At 39.9% G+C, this 23,402-nt stretch overlaps 2 protein-coding genes across 2 annotated transcripts; both read left to right on the top strand.

Moving 5' to 3' along the window:
* The first annotated feature begins 1,639 nt into the window (after positions 1 to 1,639).
* Positions 1,640 to 2,114, top strand: LOC119721812 (carboxylesterase 4A-like). Its single transcript, XM_038191768.1, has one exon. It carries the CDS (start codon positions 1,640 to 1,642, stop codon positions 2,030 to 2,032), a length of 393 nt encoding a protein of 130 aa, XP_038047696.1. The 3' UTR covers positions 2,033 to 2,114.
* Positions 2,115 to 3,162: 1,048 nt separating this feature from the next.
* LOC119722164 (cholinesterase 1-like) lies at positions 3,163 to 17,361 on the top strand. Its single transcript, XM_038192211.1, has 10 exons — positions 3,163 to 3,231; positions 9,546 to 9,705; positions 10,332 to 10,409; positions 11,152 to 11,270; positions 11,632 to 11,808; positions 12,145 to 12,382; positions 12,882 to 13,272; positions 13,894 to 14,072; positions 15,037 to 15,135; positions 16,144 to 17,361. The coding sequence occupies exons 1-9, from the start codon at positions 3,163 to 3,165 to the stop codon at positions 15,129 to 15,131; spliced, it is 1,506 nt and encodes a 501-aa protein (XP_038048139.1). The 3' UTR covers positions 15,132 to 15,135; positions 16,144 to 17,361.
* Positions 17,362 to 23,402: the final 6,041 nt, after the last annotated feature.

Genomic DNA, 23,402 nt, shown 5'->3' with positions numbered 1-23,402 from the left:
GTGTTAGTATGACATGTGCAACATTGTGTGGATACTTTTATGTTAGTGGAGTTGGGCGTTGAAACTAACCACCCCAAAATTAAATTTAGCGGCTGACTAATGTCATGATACTAGTCAATCGGGATGGGGGAATAGTTCCAAAATGTATTCATCAATTATTGCTTTATAATGCATGAGAGAGCATCTTAGATTTCAACATTTCCGAGGCCATACCTTCGGACCCCTTAGCAAAGCGTGCCCTCTGTACCGTGCTTCTATGCAGAATTATCGTCTGTTCCCGATGGCGTACTCAAGTTGTAATAAAGCCGCCCTCAGGTGCGCAACGACGGAACAGTCGGTATCAAGCAGAAACAAAACAGGTCACAAAACTGAGAAATCCTGTGATGGTCACAGAACACATCGCAGAAGTTGAAATTGTTATACTCTTGCGACTGGTGATTTTCTTTTGAGCGCCAACTGATGCCGATCGCTTTAATATCGTCGCAGTTACACTCAGGTCGCACAAAATCGGCGACTGAGTTGTTCCCGACGCTCGTAGCTCAGACGCAGCTTGATCCTGAAAAGTCAGTCGCCGACTGATCTGTGTCGTCGCAAGGTCGACCTGAGGCCAGCTTTAGGTATAGTACCGCGCGAAAAGCATATGCAGTTATCAAACGCCAATGTCTAGCGTTAATTTGGGGAATCCCTAGTTTATATTTATCTCTACTATAAGTAAATTCTTGTAATCGACCTACACCCTCAGGCCTATCCCAGCACTGCTAAAATTAACAATGACAGGCATTCGAAGCTGCAGCAGTATAATCACTGTCAAGGCAAAGGGCAATCGATATCCAGGCAACGATATATCATGCAAAATACGGTATTTCGCACAGTCGAAAGATTAAAGAGAACTACGTCTTGTAAAGAGTCAATCTGGGCAACAAAATGCGATTTAAACGAATTGTCCCTTGGATAGGGCCATTTAATCGCACAATTTTATGATAAATCTTAATATTATTTCTGTTGTAGGGTACCTTGGGACATTTGAAAATGCTGCTCTCAAGTTGTACAGCCGGTATTTTTGCTTTCCAGCTCAAAAACTGTTTGTTTGGTTTTTTTTTGGGGGGGGGCTTATTTTTTGAGAAACAGCTAAAATCATATGTTGGGCCTCTGTTCTCTCAAAAATGGTGACCAAATTTTGTCTAGCCCCCAAAAATAAATTCCTTAAAAAAACAAATGCACTAGCAAAATGTAAGAATGTGAGGTACATGCCAACATAAATAAATAGTAATGAGAAGGGTGCATTGTACACTTTTAGTTAATATAGTATGCCTGATTGTAGGAATTTATCAGCGCTCCCCATTGAAAATATGGCACTGTGTTGGGTTTTTATTTTCCAAAAACATTGCGACATGAGGTAAGTTTCCTTTCAAACAGAGCTTTGAAATAAGTAAAAATCTTAAACATAATATTGGCGATTTCAGGACGATGTGCCCCATTAAACTACCGTTGGTATGTGTCGAAAATGTTACTTATCAACAGATCGTTATTAATCATTGCCATACAATGAACACATTTTTGGCAGTGTCAGTGGGTGGAGTCGCCATTATGGAATAGAACACACCGATATCTCAACGGGAACATTCTGCACATCAACACGATGACTGGAAAGACATTTTTTGTGTTCCTGATCATCCGCAGCTTAGTAGTAGCCACAACATCCCAGCCCGTGGTTACGGTGCAGCAGGGTGCAATCAAGGGCACAACCCATATCTTCATAGAAGATGAGTTCACAGGAGCAGGAGGCACGAAGGTGGATGTCTTCAAGGGGATACCGTTTGCTGAGCCGCCTCTCGGTGAGCTGCGCTTCAAGCCTCCGGTAGAGAAGACGGAGTGGAGTGGCATCTATGTTGCAACCTACTTCAGGCCTGCTTGTCTTCAAGATCGTAACGTCGGGTTGAGTTTGGTGATAAACGAAGACTGTCTTTATCTCAATGTCTTCGCACCCAATCAACGGATGGTGAGTCGAAGTTGGAGGATACTCGCCACATAGGCCCGAGAATGTTTTTATGTCCATTATATGTTTTAACAGAAAAGGAAGGGGTGTCTGTCGTAGGTATGCGAGTCACACATGCTTGGACAAGTTAGCGGTCTCAATTCTTCTTAAGCTTGTCATGAACCCTAAATATGGCTGTCACATTTGCCGGGACTCTCACAATAAGACAAATGAACTATATCCTTTATATTTACAAATTACTCTTACAAATTTATTTGACAAATTTACACAACATCAAAATCGTACGTTCTGAAATGTCAAGGGGAAATCTTCGTTATGAAATCGTATTAATAATCAGCTTATAGGTACATATAAAACCACCTCAAAATATCAATTCAGTTTATGCAATGGAATTATAGCAGGTAAGTAAATTCACTGTTTAAAATATCTAGCAATCTACTTTCCGTTTTTCACAGCAAATACAACTGACCGATTCAAACTTCCAATTCAATATCTACAATCAAATATCTACGGTCAGTATCAGCATCCAGTATATATATGTACGTGCCTAGCAATAAATCCACACTATTAACAATTCAATCCATAAATCCACACTATTAACAATCCGTTCTGTGTTCACCTAAACATCACTGGCTGCTTAAAACTTTCCTATTCAAAACCTACAAGTCAATATCCAATTCAACGATTCAATCAAAATCACATAGAATGACAATTCCTGGGGTTTTCTCACAAATATTAAACTAAACCAATTCAACAATCTCCATTCCTTTTAAGTCAAAGAACACTGCTACATGTAGCTGGACACCACAGGTTACATCAATACATCAATACACAATATTCACAAATTATACATGTACATCCAAACAACAGCACCTGTGCAGCAATACACAAGAGTATATGCACAAAATAATGCTCTTAATATCCAGGCAAATAGTTGCATCAAACTATTAATTTATATGAAATGGTACACTCAAAATGTGCGTAAATATATCAGGTGATCAAAGTGCAAAAAGTATCATTAAGAAACTATACGATTCTAAATCAATATGCTGTTGAAGTTTTGCTGATAGGGCTTGTCACATCTGCGGTAGGTATCCCGCTCTCATCGTCTAGGTCAGAGATGGGCCAATCCAGTCAGAGGGACATGGCGTTGCAAGTCGGCGGTCATGGGACCAACCCTCAGAATTCACCACTTAATAGGGCCAGGTAGTACATCACAAGTACATCAACTTCAGGTACATCCATATAAGGACCATCTCTAATTAAAATAATTAACCAACTCGATGCCAGTATTTTCTCCAAAGAAAACATATTCACATATTTCAAGGCTTGTTCAAGCAACAACAACCAATACTCAATAACCAATAATTCAAGCAATAATGGAGAAACAACAAAAGGAAATGTAACTTATGATTGTCCAATTGTCACGCTGACCTATGCTTGTCCGAGCCACACCTAAGAACCTCACAGAACTGCAACTTTTATGCTGATGGCCGAGGGACGGCACAAGCTGCCAAAAATGGCTACGCCAGCATGCACTCCAAAACACAGTGCTAACGCAACAATAGCATGTATAGCAATACTCACACACACCCACTTTGCTCCGTCTTATATCAGCCAACACCCACATTTACCGCATACTGGAAAGCACTCAAGCTCGCCAACTAAATTCCAGCACCAAGCCCAGGCTGAACAACAAAAGTCTACTGGCCAGTGTAGAGGATTAAGTTAGGATTACAAAAGATTAACTGTACAATTTGCAACGACAATCATGGTCCTGCTGTGGAAACTTAGAATAGTTAGAAAAGTTATGCTTAATCAGAATCAGCTGTGACAATGGCTCAATTTCATTTGTAGATTTGTTTTACAGTCAGTCCGCACTGCACGCACAAGCCGTTCAATTTATTTGCTACGCATTCATAGTTCGTCGTGCGTTACCCTTGATTAATGAATATTCATGAACTCTGGTATCTTAAAGAATTTCGCCGATTGTGCTTATTTCAGTGGGTTTTGACTTTCAAAAAGGTTGTTTAATGATGAATTGAATACTGTACATTAATGTCAATGGTTATTTTATTACCAGTATGTGTTATTTATTGGTGTAAAACGTCTTTGAAATGTAGGTCTCAAAACGACAAAATATGTATGACAAAAATCGTAGAATTTTCATCTTTTTTCAATGGCACCACAACTCGTCTTCACACAAAATAGACAGATTATTTCATATTGTTCCAAAATCAGTACGTATTTAAACAATTGCCTGTTTACCTGGGTCAGGGCACATCGATTTTCCAGCGATCTCCGAAAACATCGAAGCGATCATGCCGCCATGATCGCAGGAAATTTTCCTGCTCGCTGATTGGTCGAGGCAATCGCTTCTTACAATTCCCGGATGTACATGTAAACATGTAGTTCGTGTGCAAGTTATGGATTTGTTTATCGTTTTCTGTCCAGAATTGTTTTAACTTGGGAAGTTTTGGGGGGATACTGATGTAACAATCACCTTACTTATAAATTGGTTTTATTATTTATTATTTCATTTTTAAAGCTATCCTTTCGGCAGTCATATATCTTAACTGAAAACATGTCTGGAATCTCACCCCACCCCAAAATGTGAACATTTGCAATGAAGGAGAAAGTAAATCTGAAATCTTTTTTTTTCGACTGTTAACTCTTTTATTTCGTTACAAACAACATTGTTACATTACACAAATTCAAAACATAAAAAAATTGACACTATAGAAAACCTCTTTATCACCAACTGCAATATTTTACCCTGCTGTTTTGTGCACACTCTGTATTCATTTCGTACCATAAAATTTAAGAGTAACTAAAAAGTTTCATAAAGAAAATGAAACAGTCTGACACCGGCCAAAAAAACTGCATTTCACACTGATTGGAAATCATATTACCCGTATTAGTACGCAAGTACATGTACATGTATTATCACAATCTCCATCATATATCAACCATACCGGTGGTTTTGTTTCTGAAAAAAAGTGCAGAATCAATAACTGCATGATTGACACATACACAATAACAAGTCTGCATCAAAAACTCAACTATACATAAACACAGTTAATGATAAAATGATAAAAAGTCTTTTCTCTTGGAAAATTAAACTTATGGCATGTACAGTGGATATGAAACTAAAATAAAAAATATATGTCATAATGTTCACTTTAACTTCCAATACAACCGTTTACTTGGAAACCCGTATAGAGTAAATGGTACTCGTCTAAGATATTTTGCAATGCATAAATAAATAGTTTTGAATACTTTCTTTTTGGTATTTAAACAACTTAATTAGCAAAGAGTATTTATAGTTGAAGCACACATTAATAACTCAGCTGCTGTACTGGCAATTAAGTAAGATAGCACCTTTGCTTTACCTGAAAGACTTGAAATATTAACAACAAAGTAAACCGCAGCAAGTTTCAGAACATAAAACCAAAATATTTCACATGCATTAAAATAAGTTTGCATTCAAATTACATAACCCGCTTCATTTTACTCCCTTTGAATTAACATAATGAAGTGTATTTGAATTATACCGATTAAATTACTTGAACTTGTGCCAGAATAATGGTTTTACACTAAACATTTAGCTAGAATATAAATGAAAATAAAAGCTCTACTACTTACATTGTACGCTACAAGTGTTTAAAAGACAACACACTAAAACATTTAACAGATTACAAAAGAAATTCACCACTTTTCATTGATATTGTAATCAGGCCTAAGATACATATTTGTAGTTTCAAAGCTCATCTTCTGACATACTGTCTTCAGAGAAGAAACTGTCGGTTAGATCACCGATATCATTAGAAGGCACAGAAACGTCATTGTCTACAAACTCTTCATCACTGCTGGATGAGCAAGAGAGCAGAGACTCATCATCAGAAATAACAGGCTCTGGTGTAGGCAAATGTACACTTGATACAGGTAAATTACCACAATTTCTGCATGTGCATCCAGGCCCACATGCTTTGTTAATTTTCCTACATTTGCACTGTTTCGTCAAACACTTGCTTTTGGCACATGCGCAACCTCTTGTTAAGTGCAATACATTTTTACAAATTTTGTCCATGTTTGCTGGTGAATCCCATACAATCTGTACTTCATCAGAATCATTATCATGTTGCCAACCATACAGATTTAAGTCTGGGTAATTGAACATCGGCTGCATTGCTGTGCCCCACACTTGGCTTACCCAACATGATCTCAGCCAATGGAAGGACAGTGCAGAGTCAGAGGGTAGCAATGTATCCTCATAAACACCCTGCCAAGATGCTTTGCGGATAATGGACAGAAATTTACAGTGATGTTCAAATACTGTTGACGCCTCAATACTATTGAAAAGCTCGACAGGATTACTGGCATGTTGATTTAAAGAAGCACGATTTGCTTGGAAATAAACACAACCAACTAATCTATAAAATGATAGCAGTCCAAGCTCATGATTAACATGAAGATCAGTAAAAGATAGCTGACCACATGTCTCCGGTAGAGAACTTCCTGATATAAAACCTGAAAACTGAAAAAATACTTTCAAAAAGGTACTTTTCCCAAGCCGTGCAAAGTAAGAAACAAAATCGCAGCCAGTAACAATATATAAGATTTGGATTATCTTATGAACATCGTGTCCTTGTTTCAATAAAGGCGCAAGGTCTGTATCACTTGAAAGAGCAGATCTGAGAACATCAATACCAAGAAATTTTTCTTCTGTTGAAGAGGCCTTGAATTGAATTACAACAATTTTATTACGAAAATTAAACGGCAATCCAATCATACCTATATCCCGATCTAATGAGTATATGTTGGACATGCAGTTTCTCTTACATGTAAGCAGATTTGGGTGTCACTTTCTTCATGATTATGAATTATTTCATGTGGGACTACTCCATTCATAGAAACACACATTCCTGTCATATCATGTGTGACAGACTCATCATCTATGAAGCCGCCCGATGTAACAAAAAGTTGATCAGATGACTGTAAAGTGGATGGGACAATTTCTAAAAATTTGTGTGATAGATATTTACAAAGTTTCTGTTTATTTTGCCTTATTTTCAGAAACTTTGACCAACTTGTTGGGAGAGGAGTTTTGTCAGCTATGAGTGAATAAACTTCTACTTCATCGTCTATCCCAGCGTCCCTTCTTTGCCTTTCAAAACTTTTGGGAGATATACCTTGTGAGCATACTTGATCAAAAAGGATGCGCACTTCCATATATTTTTTTCTTAAAAAATGGCGTCACCCATCTTGACACAATCATCTGAGCATATTCTACAAAGGTTTTGAAGCCTGGCAGGGGATTTGAATAAATAATATTCATACCTTCTGCTATTAAACATGTGCCTGAGGGGAAAACATATGCATCTTTCACAGGTGAGCATGTCCCTGCATACCTCTTGCCAAGAAGGCCATACATCACATACTTAGCACCTTTGCAGGGTAAACCAGATGGAGTACAAAGAGCTCTAGGTGTTTCAATAAATTGGAGCAATTGATTGATAGGCTGGTTGTGTTCTTCGGAAAATGCGATTGTCCGTTTATAACAGAGTGTTATTAATTTTTTTTCTTTTTCCAGGTAATTAATTGTTCGCTTTGTGACTTTCTCCTTTGCAAAAGTTCGAAGACGATGTTTCCTTGTTACAGGTTTAGCTAAACTGGACTCTTTCAAAATGCAGAAACGAACGTAATTGTCATATGACGACAGTCCAACATCTCTGTACGATAACAAACTTTTTTGCTGAACCTTTGAGGCAGGTTTAGCTTCAAAGGCGTGCATCAAAATTGGTTGCTGATCATTCTGAAAGATAATGCTTTCGCTAGCCTTAGAAAAGTAAGTTTTCACATTTTCCAGTTCAGCTTTGATCACAGAAGGAGAAAAATCTCTTTGAAGATGTCCCAATGAAGAGTGAAATGAAATTTGCTGCTGAAAATTATCAACAAGACGGGCTTGAAATTCTATTGTTCCTGTAATCTTGTCCATATTTGTTGGCAATCCTCGAGACAATGCCATTTTACAATCCTTGTTTATGAGCATTTCATGAGCTTCATCAAAACCAACAGAGGAAAAATTCACCCCACGTATGCTAGATACAAAACCTCCATTCTTAAAGTGGTCAAGTATGTACTCTGGAAGGCCATGCATGTGACTTAAATGAACAGGAATAATTTTTGAATAATTCTGCCTGTCAAAGGCATAGAACAAAGGAACCATTTTCTTTAGGGCAACCTGACGCATATTCCAATCGCCAGTTCTTATGGCGATCCACAACTGTATGTAGCCAAAACAATCTTCTTTCAGGAATCTATTCCAGAATTTGAATGTTTCATATTTTTCTGCCATAGTATTACAAAACTCGGAAAACTCATTAAGCAAGGCTGGTAAAAACTCATGGAGTCTTACATGTATCCTGGCAACAAATTCCTCCATCCCTGCATACTCACAGAAGTCACCTTGAACATGCACTAGATCCACAACATTTTGGACAATTTTGTGTAACTCTTCATTATCGATGGTGCACAGTGTATCTGGTTTACCCTGTCTAAAATCAAGGAAACACTTGAACTGATAAATATATATTGCCTCATAAACTTGAAGCAAAAATCGGTGTGTTCTTTTAAAGTTTCCACCAGATTTTAAGTTGGTCAGGGTGTTGCCTTTATGCGTTGTCTTGGCAATGTCTTTGAGCCCAGCATCCCAAAATATTTTCATCAACACCTCTTGGAAATTTTTTAATATATGCCAGTCTCCTACATATGGAATGACCCAGTCAAGTATGTCTCCATACTCCTTTTTCACATCAAGCAATATCTTTACTGTTGCTCCATCCCCAGCTAGAACGAGGTGATTGATTGATTTTGACACTTTAAACAAGTCATACAAAAGGCCAATCACCGATTTAAGAGTCTGGGTGCAATCAGCCTTTTCATTTAAGACATGTAAATATGCAAATTTGGACTGTTCACATCGAGGTTTTGAATGCAGCATCATATTACATTTCATACCGGGTACATAGTGCTCTGTGAATTTGACGACAGAAACATACCTCTCAATTATATGCATGAAAACGTCACGCTCCAATTTTCTTTCACAGACTTTTTCTTCATCAGATGGAAAGAAACTGTCTACAGTCAACTGCTGTCGTATAAATGTTTTAAAGAGAGGTGATGAAAAATGAGACTTCTCGGGGACAGTCAAATTGAAATCCTGAACAAGTCTTCTAACTGAGGGCTTATGATTGACGGCGCTACCCTGTTTAGAGATAAATGCATTGTCACATGGTGATGATACCGAATCAACTGCATGTACAACTGGGTCATGTTCATTCGACTTATCAGGTTCAGCTACACTTCCTGATATGAGCTCAATTAAATCAGGCTTTGTTTGAGCATTGGATTCATGGACTGCAACATGCCAATTAGTGAAATAATCTTCCAGTTCATAACCATGTACCGGTACATGCAAGCCCTGATTCTCATTTACCGTATAAACCACAGTCCACTGCACGTAAACTGTTTTTGTTTCTGTTTTAAGGCTGGGGGAGCTGCTGTTATGGTCTGGATCCATGGCGGTGGATTCACGTTTGGGTCTGCAATAGAATCCGTCTATAATGGGCTGCCATTGGCTGCTGTGGGTGACGTCATTGTAGTTACCGTCAACTATCGCTTAGGCGTCTTCGGATTTCTGTCAACAGGTAAGATGTTTTCGCCCAAGAACCCTTATTCAAGACCATGGCTGCATGAGGTCCTCATAATGTGAGCTCACTGATGAATACACATTCCTGTCAATGCTACACAAATAACAAAAGGGAGAGTATTCCCCTTCTGCCTCATAGGAAACGACACACATCAATGGGCAAAGAAAGTCATGAGATAAAGATTTACGGTGGCACCATGCATGTGACAATTAAATCTCTTTTCTGAGTACGAAGGTTCTGAAATGCTAATAGCAAATACCATTGTTATACCTCTGTCTTGAATACTTTATTTTCGTTGGCCTAGAACGATCTCGTGTTCAGTTAATAAAAGGTCAATGCACACTCCCTTTGGAATATCACAGTGTGCTATGACTTTGCATGTACGGTACGTACGGTGCAGTGTGAAACGCTTGTATCGTTGGTATCCACGCTATTTGTACCATGTTTTCGCAAATGAGTGGGAGCAGCGAACTAGCAGACGATCCGCTATTTTGAGCATAAATAACAATACACCATCACCACACCTTCAGGCTTATTTTGTTGTATAGCAATCGTGTTTGCAAGAGAGTAGTGACCTGATATCAGCACCTCATCTTTTACAAACAATTTTCTCCCGACTGCAGATGACAAAGCATCGCCAGGCAATGTGGCACTGTGGGATAATGTCATGGCTTTGAAGTGGGTCCAACAGAACATAGAAGGTAGGAGGATAAGCTAGTTTACATATAATAGCGTCCTTGATTTATGAAAAGCATGTTCAAGACGTGCTGAGTCCTTGATCTTAACGGGGGAAAAAAACAAGTAGTCGATATTTACATATCCGGCATCAGTGGCGTAAATCTGTGCCGGTGACTGCAGAACGGGTTATTACTAAAATTACAAAGCCCAGCCGTGGACATTCGAAAAGCGTGGGGGGGGGGGGCTTGCTGGGCACCACATGACAATAGGGGCGCTGTTGATTAGACCGATGTACAACTTATGTATACTTACGCCCCTTAACCTTACATCAAAACAGCGTATTTAAAGCTTTTGTACTTTTCCTCCATTTTTCAGTACTACTGAATACATTGTGGTTGTTGGAAAGTTGGAAAAATACCTTTCGAAAAATCCGCCTTTCATGTTTCTAAATCTCACCACGACAAAAGGGGGGGTGAACTAACAGCCCATCCCCCGGTCAAAAAGTGGGGGATATAATTATACCCACACCTTCTTCCCCTCCCCCCCCCCTTGATTTACGCCCCTGTCCATTATGCTGGAAAAGGAAGTGAAAACTGCTAATCTTTGAAAAAAAATGGCTTACAAGTTCCCTCTATGCAGAGTCTACGTAGCCACTATAGCTTAGATTTTCAAATGCCGGAAAGTAAATAAGGTTGGCAAACTATAACTGTATCTCAAACACAAACTTTTTTCATTACTATTCGAGATGCATTCTCTGTCCAACAGCATTCGGCGGCGACAAGCAGCGGGTCACGATCTTCGGTGAGGGTGCTGGAGCAGAAATGGTCGGATTCCTCGTGCTGTCCGACATGGCTAAGGGGTTGTTCAGTCAAGCAATAATACAGGTAGGCTAAACAGTCACCGAGAAATAATTTTGAAAATCACGACATTGATTATAATCCCAAGCCTATACATTTGACACCATCTATAGGTATTTGGGTCCGTGTATATGTGTTAAAAACCGTGTAAACCTTTGGTGATATGATAGGATTTTTATCCAAAGACTGCCCAAATGATTCTCGCAACCGCGTTTACTTGTAACTGCTGGTACGTTTAAAAAAATGACGGCTATTAAATAAAATCTTAGCACTAAGCGTATTCTTCGTGGAATTCTAAGACAGCCTAATTCGTTTGGATCGTTACAATGATGCATATCTTACCAATGTAAGGAACGTAATGATGACCAGATTGATATTTTTTCTGTAGAGTAATGGGCCAATTTCGCCAGATGTTGGGCCATTAACCGAAGAATGTGACAAGGTGCTCCGCCAGAAGGCCTTCCAGTTGGGCGAGACTGTTGGCTGCAGTACCTCGGACAGCGCAGCTCTGATAACCTGTCTGCAAGATGTAGACGGCAATGATCTTATACAGGCTCAATTAGCGGTATGACATCACCAATGTTGATTTCCTTCAGCTTAAAACCCTAAATTTTACACTTTAATGCAAAAGTCCCCTGTTATTTTACACGAGGTGGGAACTTGACTGCGCTGTATCACTTTCAGTCACCCCTGTGCTAACTGCAAATTGCAAGGATTTTGTTTAACATTCTCCGATAAACAAAGCACCCGGCGTCCAGGATAGCCTAACGAGGTACAACTTATCGAATCAAGATGCCATACCTAGACTTCCCTGGCATGCCAACGTTTTGGGATACGCCACTGAAACGCCACATTGTGCCCACGGAAGTAGTCCTAAGTCATAACTGTTTGTGAATTTCAGATTTATGAATGGATTTATCCTGTCGTCGACGGTATATTCCTGACCATGACCCCGCTGGAAGCGTACGCCTCTGGAACATACAACCACGTGCCGATGCTCATAGGCTCAAATGCTGAAAAGGGAACGTTTTTCTTTGCGTCCAACCCCATGTTTGCCGAGTACCTGACTCAACCAGACCCGCCCTTTGTCAACAGGACATTGTTTGATGAGCTCCTTGCGAGCACCTTCAAGACATTCGGTAGGTTTTAAGAAAGTTCGGTACATTTTTTAAAGATATATCTCTTCAACCGTTTTCCCTTTATAAAGTATTTTTCCATTGCATGAATGTGCATTCATTATTTGTTTTACACAACACCTGAATAAATCCTCGTCATCTGATTGGTCAGAGCTGCCAAAATTGTGATTGTGCAATGGAACTTCTATTCACCGTAGAGTAGAACAAATTAGATGGTAGGGATATATTCAGGCAGTGCACAAAGGAGTCACCGTCTGTTAGACATCCATCCTGGAGGAATAGATGATAATTCTCCGTCGTTCAATGCGAGGAAACCTTTCACCGGCCTGATGAGTGTGAATCGAGACAGTATTAAATTACTCAACTTAGTACTGTCAAAAAAGAACAGTGGTTTGATAGTTCATCCTTAGCAAGGACTTCTTCAGAAGCTTCTTCTTTGCTTATTTTCAACTAAGTACTGTGTGTAATCAGTACATTTGGGGCTTTTGTTTTGCTTTCACAGCTGTCGGTGAAGGAGCAGTGTTGAATGCCACCAAAATGAGGTACATTGACTGGTCGCAAGCCGAGTACGAAGACGCGGATTACTACCCTTCACTTATGCAGTTAGCAGGAGACCTGTTCTTCACATGCACCGTCGACACAACCGCCCGACATCATTCGTCAAAGAATAAAGTGTACCGCTACTTGATGACACACGTTCCGACCGTGTCCTACTATAACTATGCCGGAGTTGTGCCGGGACCTCGCTGGATCGGGGCGGGTCACGCGGAAGAACTCGCGTTCGTCTTCGGTGGGGCGTTCGCGCAAGGGAGCCTCTGGGCTTATCTAACAGACGATGAGAAAGTACTCTCTGTCAACTTCATGAAATTGTGGACTAATTTTGCCAAGAGTGGGTGAGTAACTAAGAATGTAACTTACGTGAGCACTGTGATACTCAACAAGTCTTACGGTACTCTAATTGGTATACATACCGACTGGCAAACCGCCCCCTAAGCGTCTTTCTCATGTTTTTCTAATGTTGCAGTATATTTTTAAGTCCATTATTTCAGACTGACCATTACTTCTAGGAAAATACTGTTGCACTTTTCACTGTTAAAGCTTTGCCACTTGGCATCGGTAAGCATAACGGTCGATTGTTGTATGGCTATATCACCTAAAAGTAACTGGGAACAAAATGGTTCCCGTCCCAATGTGCCAAGTTTTGCGTGCTCATGTTGCGGCCTGTACATGGAGACTCATCCAAATAGTTCTTTTTCAAGCACAAGTTGTCATTGATTGAACATCTCCTTGTGCTATTTTGTACCGTTTCATCTCAGAAAATGTTCTTGTGCAGCAGTCAAGATAGATTGTTTTGACCTCGGTAATATGGAATAATGATGTCTTTGCGTCCATCGTAATAACTATTACTGATGACCATAGTGTTTCAGGCAGTATTTTACGTAACCGGTCTGACCGGACTAATGGCTAAATCAATTGGATTTTTTTCAAACTATCGCTGTTTTGTTTTTGATCAGTGATCCAAGCAAGGAGTCCCCGAGTTCTCCGCCGATTTCACAGTACATCTGGCCCGAGTTCAGCAGTCCCGGTTTGGAGTACAAGGTGCTTGACCTGAACCTATCTACAAGCCGAGCTCTCCGGAGTGACCAATGTTACTTCTGGAATAATTACGTGGAGGATCTTCGGGCAATGTTGGGTAAGAACATAATATCTACGTCAAGGGCGGATCCAGGGGGGCCAAAGGGGGCCATGTGCCCCCCCCCCTCCCGAAAAAAGAACCCAATTTTATTTTATTTTTAAGGGAAGTCGCAATAAAGACAGGCACTGCGTACACCACCATCTTTTCCTAAAAGAAATTGGTTGAAGTCGTCAGAAATTGCCTCAAATCGCACCACAGAGCATCTAGAATCCAAAACTTTAGCGGGCCCCGTACCCCACGCCGTAATTTTTGAGAACCACTTTTTTTGAGGACCAAAATTTGTTTCCCCCCCCCCCAAAAAAATGGGGTTCTGGGTCCGCCTTTGATCTACGTCAAGCGATATGTAGTAAATGGTATTTTCATGTGCCTTCGGTACAACTTCAAGGGCGTAAATATCCCCCAGTTGCGGGGGGGGGGGGGGGGGGGGGCATGGGGGCATTTGCCCCCGCCCCAGTTTGTTCATGTCCCACCCAGTTTTCTACAAACACTTTATCAACAAATAGATAAATTATGTTTATCTTCTGCGGTGTTAAGATTCTTAATATGTGGACACATTTTGGGCTAATGAAAGCATTATAAACATATTGGTACTCTAGTAGACAAAACACGTCACACATGCATTTATACAGTACAGCCGTAGATAGTGTGCAGCCAATCCAATGTCTTTGTACATTTGTAATAAATACACCATTCTGCTGTTTGATGCATTTCTCATTCATAAAAACGAGTACACTTCTAAGCTGCTCTTATTTATATTTTTCCGGACCATAGACAATGGGCACGCACGCGCGTTCACAGGCTTACGATTTTATTTTGACACCCCCCCCCCAAAAAAAATGTCCTTGTGAAGTTGTCCCCCAATTGTATGATTTTGAGTTTGATCATTTCCCCTCCCCCTTTTTGCCGACATGGATTTACGCCACTACTGCAGTTGGGTAATTGTGGTTGTTTATTCTTTCAGATGATGAGAATTGTGTCGACAGTGGCGGATCCAGCCAGTGGGCAAGTGGACAACTTATCATCATCGCGACATTCATTTTCCAGTTTTTGTTTTAATGTGTTTTGTTAAGATGATGTATAATTAATATTTATTCCAGAGTTGTAGAATTGTATTATTTATTGGTGGAATGTAAAACTGTATTACATAATATCGGTTTTCTTGTTCAAGAAAATAGTGGCTGGAACGATGTCTTAAACCTTTTCAACTATTCAAGGGGCGAGCAGTTTAACCCAATTGGGGCGAGCAGTTTAGATATGCAAATTAGAATGAACAATCGTTAAAAATTCGGAGAGCGGAAAGTAATAGAATTTACGGTATGCATCGGGTGTGCCTGGAATGTTCGTCCCCATATAAAATGGATCGTCGAGCTTTGGGGTGTGCCTTTCATCCCATACCATCGGACGGAGAGGACCGTGAGTTTCACGACTGTGCCCACTGCCGGCTGTTGGGGAGTTTTCTCCGGGGCACGCGCCTGAAGACCAAGACCGGGAGTCTGCTGTCTGATGATCTCCCCCTGAATGTCGCTCGTCGACTGGACAGCAGATTGGAGCTTCAAGGAAGTTTGGAGTTTGCACCGCTAGGGTGCTGCCTGGTTTGGGTTTGGCGACTTCGTCGGACAAGAGACTTGGGTCTGAGTTACCGGACCCTGACGTCACTTCACGGGGGTACTGATCCGACGTGCGTGAACTCACGAGTACGGCGTACTGACCATACTAGCTGCCTAACGGGAGGACCCGTTAGAGGAACCCCTTTCCCCTTTTCCTGCTGCTCATCACCGGAGTCATCATAGAGCAACCACCAAGACAAAAACTATGAACTTTTTGTTATACCCCCTGCTCGCCCCACCAGTCACTCTCTGGTAATCTATCATGGTATATTGGTATTCTCGTAAATTGAATTTGTGTGTAAAGTGTTTTGTATTGGTTCTGTTGAAATAATAATATTAATTGTTAATTAAGGTGTGAACTGGTTTGCCTTTGCTTTATTCATGTCCACTTTGTTTTGGTTCCGTTTCTGGGAAGTAAATTTCGGGGTTGGGTTTACTCTTTGGTTTGGGGGACATAACAGTTTTCACCTCAAAACCGCTACTAGTTTAATATCAATTTTGTAACGAAACGGAATGCGAGGGTTTTCTTCATTTTTGTTCACCAAAACATTAACTGTAGGCCTACATAGCATGAAGCTGAAGAAATAGGATTCTTCAATACTACTACTGTCCTAGGAAAAGCATGTAACGACGCAGGGTTGGTAAAATTGGAGGCCTGAGCTGACCTTCTAATGTAGTTTTCTCTATGCTTAGATTCCATCTCTTCAAAGTATAAACCAGAGATACTATCCCTCAGAAACCTAGACTGGTCCCCCCCCCCCCAATAAATTTGGGAATCGGTATAGTTCCTATTTAAGGCCATTGATTGGATCACCTCCGCGCGTGCGCAGTATTTGGGTTTTTTTTATTATGATTGAAACTTTGCGCATGGAAAGTTATTAGAACCAGTTGGCAAATCACCAGTGTCCCCACGAAGGCAACTTTCAACCGTGCAATTGCATAGGTTTTACTGAAAGTTTGGCCCCTCTTGTTTTGCATAAACCTCAAACGACATATTTTAAATGAATCCGGTTTTTAATCAGTTCTGAGGGGACGGTTTGGGATATGATAGCTGTTTATACATGTAGCTACACTTTTAGTAATCATCATGTGTAACTGTTTGGTTTATATGTGGTTTTTGGTTAGGTTACATGCACTGTTGTCGGACTTTATGCAAATCTTTGAGGAATGACAAGGCATTTATTTTACAGTCTGACTTTTTTCTTTCTGAGCATTTTATTTTTGACGTGTAAATCGGGATAATTGTGATGTTTTGCTTTTTACTAGCACTGCTTTTTTTAGGTTTACTGGGGGACTCCATGTAATTCCATGTAATTCCATGTAATGATTTTCATTGTACATGTGCAAATGTATATGTGCAATAAGTGTTTTTATGCTCTCTGTTAGTTTTTACTCATACTGTATGTTTTGTGTAAATAATTTTCTTTTTTTGGAAAGTCTTGTCTATTTTTGTAATTTTATTTTCTTTGTTTCATTCTGTTTTCATGTAATTTTAATGTGAGGGCTCCTTTGGAAAGCAGTTTTTTAATCTGAAATGGACTACCCTCGTTAAAAATTACAATAAATAAAATAAAATAAATCTCTGTATTGATAGTATTTATATTTAGGGCGATTCACAATGCAGTGCGCCACCAAGAGTTTGCCGCGGAGAGTTCATTTTTCGCAGTGCATTGTGGGAGAGAGTCGACAAATTCGCAGTGCGGGACATTTGAAATTGTTAGTTTTTCCGGTCAGTAGTTTCGGAAGCGTATTATTCGAGGATCTGTTTGCCTTTTTTTATGCCCCGCGGCGAAGCCGAAGGGGCATACTGTTTCCGCCTTGTCCTTCCGTGGGTGGGTGGGTGGGTGGGTGGGTGTGTGGGTGTGTGTGTGGGTGGGTGTGTGGGTGTGTGTGTCCGGACAAATCTTGTCAGCACGATAACTTAAGAAATACTTAACATATGAACTTCAAATTTGGTCTGTGTATTGTTCTTGGTAATCCTAAGAGGCCTATTGCATTTGGGGCCGAAAGGTCAAGGGTCAAGGTCACAGTGGCTGAAACAATAGAAATTTTGTCAGCGCGATAACTTGAGAAATACTTTACATATGAACTTCAAATTTGGTTTGTGGATTGTCCTTGGCAATCCTGAGAAGCCTTTTGCATTTGGGGCCGAAAGGTCAAGGGTCAAGGTCACAGTGGCTAAAACAATAGAAATTTTGTCAGCGTGATAACTTGAGATATACTTTACATATGAACTTCAAATTTGGTTTGTGGATTTTCCTTGGCAATCCTAAGAGGCCTATTGCATTTGGGGCTGAAAGGTCAAGGGTCAAGGTCACAGTGGCTGAAACAATAGAAATTTTGTCAGCGCGATAACTTGAGAAATACTTTACATATGAACTTCAAATTTGGTTTGTGGATTGTCCTTGGCAATCCTGAGAAGCCTTTTGCATTTGGGGCCGAAAGGTCAAGGGTCAAGGTCACAGTGGCTAAAACAATAGAAATTTTGTCAGCGTGATAACTTGAGATATACTTTACATATGAACTTCAAATTTGGTTTGTGGATTGTCCTTGGCAATCCTAAGAAGCCTATTGCATTTGGGGCCGAAAGGTCAAGGGTCAAGGTCACAGTGGCTAAAACAAAAGAAATTTTGTCAGCGCGATAAGTTGAGAAATACTTTACATATGAACTTCAAATTTGGTTTGTGGATTGTCCTTGGTAATCCTAAGAAGCCTTTTGCATTTGGGGCCAAAAGGTCAAGGGTCTAGGTCACAGTGGCTAAAGCAATCGAAATCTTGTATTTATTCTGAGATCATAGGGATTAGGGATTAATTCATATAAAACCTACAGAAGACACTAATGCTGTCAATGAACATTCCATGTGACCAAGGTACATGTAAGTTGATGTTAAAAGAGTGGTGTTATGTCATGGGAACAGTCACGGTTGCGGGGCATTTGTGTTTGTAAACACACCTGACTTGTTTTTCTTTTTATCAACATGTTTTTTTTGTAAGGCGGCAGAACGCCATGCCCTAATCTATACTATATTAGCTCAAGTTGTCTACTGACACTCATTCAAATGGGCCATGTTTTGTCGACCGTAAACTTGAAAAATGTACTCTCCATGGCAAGCTCTTGGTGGCGCAATGCAATGGAATCGCCCGAATCCAGCGAAAATCGTAGCTGATCACAAAATAAATTGCACTAAGGGGTAGCCTTGTTGCCATTTTGCAATAAGCTGGTTCCGAGCTAATATCGTAGTTGTGATTTTGTATTCAGGGGTGGGAATCAGACCTAGACTAGTCCAGCATATTCATTGCCCGCTACAGGTTTGTCCCTGCATTCGAAGTCCGAAGGACAATTGAGGGACCGGGAACCAGTCTATCACAAACTAGACTAAAGTTATAATTGTACAGTGCATGTATTATTACCATATATCTTACTGAGTAGTTCTGAACTTCGGCCGAGAATTACTATGAGAAGGAAAGAGAAATCGTATTATTTAACGCTGTGTCATTTGATTGAAAATATTCCCAAGAGTCAGAATATTAAGTAATATTTTATAAAATGTTTCAGTTTAAAGGCAAATCACTTATTTAAAGGTGCAGTTTTTCTGCAGTGGGATTTTTGCCCATTGACTTTGTACACGTTTTCAAGCCACCATTTTTATAACTTGGCGATCTGGAATCGTCATCAAAGTTACAGCAAAGGAAGACCCTCATACAAAAATTATGCCAAGACTATGACGTCATTCTGTTTCCAAAATTGCACACTTTCTTTCATCGGATCGACTGTAAACTTGGTTCAAACCAAGACCACAATGACAAAATGTGCATTGAGAAGGATTTTCAAGATGACGTCGTCGCAGGGCATGTGACGTCATGTCAAAAAAGCTTTATTTTTGGAAATATTCTAAGCATTAACTACCTTTAACCGTCTGTATTAAAAGCTAAAAAGTGACTGCAAAGGACAAACATAGCAAAACATTTATAAAATGCGAAAAAGCCCTGTGTTTTGTTTTCAAACAGACATACAGCTCTAGTTTTTCCTTTTTTTCTTCAAATATCGGCTGATGACTGCATAATTATGGTGCCCGACTAAATTTAGTGTATGGGAGCCAAGAGAGGCCACATAAAGTTTATACTCGATCGTAACCCCATCTAAAATACGTTCAATTATGCAGCAGCAGGTTTCCAGTCGAACCAGTGAGCTTTGCGGTTTTGAGACATCATCTTACATTGAAAAAAAATAATAATAATTTTGCCGACGCGCATGCATGGCTACTGCGACGCGCGCGCATACCAGAAACCGGAGACTTTTTTGGGGGGGCCTTATCGCTGCCCCCTAAAAGTATTATTGATTATCGTGAACCAATAGCAGCAGAAATTCGTTCGAATTCAACCCGAAATTACAAGATAACTAGTCCTCTGAAGGTAATTTTAAAAAAAAACCGTTGAATTCATTATGAATTCAATTTTTCCCTATTAAGCAGTTGTAGACGTTATTGTGTAAGTATAAAGTAACAAAATAATTCCAATCTTAATTTGATGTTCTGCTCCACTAGCAACGGGACCTTCCATGCACAGGGCATATGGCAAATTAGTTGCTGATATACGGAGGTAGTCCAGTATGTGAATGTATTTCAGCCACATTAACGGGCTGTGCGGCGCCATGTTGGATAAACGACACAAATCTGCTTATGATGAAGTTCCAAACTAGCTTTACACAAAAATCAACCTAGCTATGTGTGGAATATATACAACAATAATAAAGTTTGGATGATACCAAAATTATCTAAAACAAAAAAATCTCGTAACTGAAGGTCGGTTGAAACGGTCAGTCCAACACACGACAATGTTTGCCGGTCAGTCCAACACACGACAATGTTTGCCGCGTGGTGGCGCTGTAACCGCTCCAATAGACCTTTCTGCGCTTGGTTGGCAAACTGCATTTTTGCCAACCACGGCCTGCAAAACTTTGGAAGGTCCAACACTGCAAAAATGAAGAAGAGTTATTACAGATCACCAAAATATTATTCGATACTTGAAAGTACAACATTTTCAGCAAAGCTACAAAATAATTCCTACACATGTCTTTTTACTATGTGTTAACGGCGTTATGAGGATTTTTTTTGGAAAAATACGTTGCCAACCACGGCTTCAATTTATGCGCTTACGGCAGCCCATACAAAATGGCGCCAATGTTTACAAACAAAAGAAAGGCCTATAGATGGACGAGTGAGCCATGAGCGGGCCAGTGATGCCTTAACGATCCCGCATAATACGTTTAACGTGTCTGCAGTTTTTCCACAAAGAATGTTTCTAACCGTCTTAAAGGGAAAATACAACATTTGCAAACATCGAAAAATCAAACTACCAAGTTGTTACGAAATACCTTACTAGGATGTTGGTAAATGACAGTCTAAAGCATCCTGTAAATCTATGACACCTGGTGTGAAGTCATTTTGAAGAAACTGGTATTTTTGTATACAATTCCAACGGTGGTCGGCCGACCACTGTTGGAAAAACCTAACTTATTTTCAACTACTGCTCCAACTTTACCATTTTTTCAGTAAAAATTGTGTTTGCTATTGGTTACATGTTCATGAACGGGTGCAGGCCAGCTATACTGGTTCCCTTATCTTACAGTTTTCCGGCGTCTTTAAATGATACATCTGTACCTTTAGTGGAGTCAAGGAACCAGCTAGACTACGTGAAAATATTTATTTTTCTTGGTTTTTCAAGCATTTTTTACACAAACCTTCAAACATGTCAGTGTAACAATATCTATGATACTAACCCCTCAAATAATTCATTTCTGAAAATTACAGGAAAAGCCAATCATGTACATTCCCTTTAAAAGTGCACCTTAAAACACTTGCAGAACCCGTTCATCAGAAACAATATTAAACTATATACACGTTTGGAAAAAAATATTCAGTCAAGTAATGCAAAAACTCAATTAACGTTTCTCAACAAGATGCAACGCAGCCAACGGTACTTTATTTTACCTCAATTAATGCAACATACGGTTCATAAAACCTGTCATTGCCCAGTCATGAATATTTCAAATTTACGTAGCCAGTTCCATCATTTTGGTATTTGACATCTTGCCAAAATGACTTTGCATTTGTGTGCAATATTGCTGACAAAGTTTAAATGGGATGGTTTTTTTTCAAAATACATTGTATTTCATTAACTGTCGGGGGAAAAAAGTTAATCGGTATTCTAAAACTAAAAATTAATCTTAAGAAATTGAACAAAATAGAATTGAAAGAACGCCAAGGTTTTGCCAAAAGGACCTTGCGATTTTATAGCCCATCTGTACTTGAAATTTATAACTTTGGTCACGTGACTCTGAGTCATGAATGTGCACGTTCAGGGACTTACATAAGCGATTGCTACCAATGTTAGGAATCATAACTGCTCCGACGAAAGTTTTCAGGCGCACAGCCCCAAATCACGCTAAGCACGATTAACTGACTTGGTTTCAAGCCGGACTTCGATCTCAACCGACAGCTCTTGGTCAACCTCTGCCCGCATTGCCATCATGTCTCCTGTTACCGCCTGTCTGCTGGCCCTGCTGACGGTGGGGTTCCTCGTGGTCAAGCAAGACGCCTTGGTGCTCGAAGAGGTTGAAGCTGACGCCTTGGTGGTGCAAGAAGCCGAACGTGGTGGTATGTATCGTTAAACCCAGTAATTTGTGGTCCTGCATCTTAAGCAGAATATCAGGGTGAGAGGGGGAAGGGGGTTCAATAGCATAGAACAAGATTCCACACAATGTCTACAAGCAGTGTCTGAAGAGCAAAATAGAATGGTGGACCCATTTTAAATCCTTACTCTTTTCTGGGAGGGGACGGATTTCGAAATGTGGCAATTTCAAAACGTCAGGGGCTGGGTCTAATTTTTGGACGCATACCAGGGCACAGGAGAAACACTTTGGAATCAGACAATGTGATTGAAATCCATTTGTATTTGAATGTGTGGGTGTAATCTGTAATTCTCACTCAACTCAGGATCAATAGCTTCCAATGGCGTTCCATGGACAGCTATATGAAAATAGGTCTTAAACATGCTTAACTTCTGATAGCTTGGATCAATTTCAGTAATTCCTTTTTTAAGATGAGTGGAAGAACATGCTCTTAAGAAATACTTCATTCCTGTATTAAATTCAATTGCTTTTAAGAAAACAAAAAGTATTAATCCAGGTTACTTTCTTTCTGACTCACCCTGTAATTATATATATAAAAATCAGAGTGTGATACCAATGTAAGGTGCCGAGTCGTAAGTGTTTGTTCAAAGAAGTGGGACAAAAATGTTGTATAATTTGTGTCCAGTCCATAATTTGTTTTCAACATCAGCTTTCATATCCTGGTGATGAATTTTGAGGTCCCATTTTGGGGGACTCTGTCTCATATGTGTTCTCTTCGAAATGCGTTCTCTGCGGAATGTAGGGCCTACATTAAATCCTATAATATGTAAAACCCAGGTTTAATAGGGTATCATTTTTGGGGTGAAAATTAAAGGCTTTCCAAATAATTCTGGAGCCGGGGTCATATGAAATATGGACTCATGTGAAATCTTAGCTCCTTTACCAGTAGCCCATGGCCAAGACCCCAAATTCACCACCCGAGGTGGCAAACTCTAGTTGCTATTTTCTTTTCTTTTTTTTATTGTTGTACATCTCTAGCTTATATCTTGATGATTACAGCCTTTTCAATGTGGTAGCTTATTAGTGGTT

This window comes from Patiria miniata, unplaced genomic scaffold (genome assembly GCF_015706575.1).
Source record: "Patiria miniata isolate m_02_andy unplaced genomic scaffold, ASM1570657v1 HiC_scaffold_14, whole genome shotgun sequence".
Classification (NCBI taxonomy): domain Eukaryota; kingdom Metazoa; phylum Echinodermata; class Asteroidea; order Valvatida; family Asterinidae; genus Patiria; species Patiria miniata.
Note: the sequence above shows the minus strand (reverse complement) of the source record. Positions and strands in the feature narration are given on the sequence as shown.

Coding starts and splice junctions, on each gene's coding strand:
- LOC119721812 (XM_038191768.1), top strand. CDS start 1,640: ATGACTGGAAAGACATTTTTTGTGTTCCTGATCATCCGCAGCTTAGTA.
- LOC119722164 (XM_038192211.1), top strand. CDS start 3,163: ATGGGACCAACCCTCAGAATTCACCACTTAATAGGGCCAGGTAGTACA. Junction 3,232..9,545: donor CACAAGTACATCAACTTCAG/GTACATCCATAT, acceptor TTCTGTTTTAAG/GCTGGGGGAGCTGCTGTTAT. Junction 11,809..12,144: donor TTATACAGGCTCAATTAGCG/GTATGACATCAC, acceptor TGTGAATTTCAG/ATTTATGAATGGATTTATCC.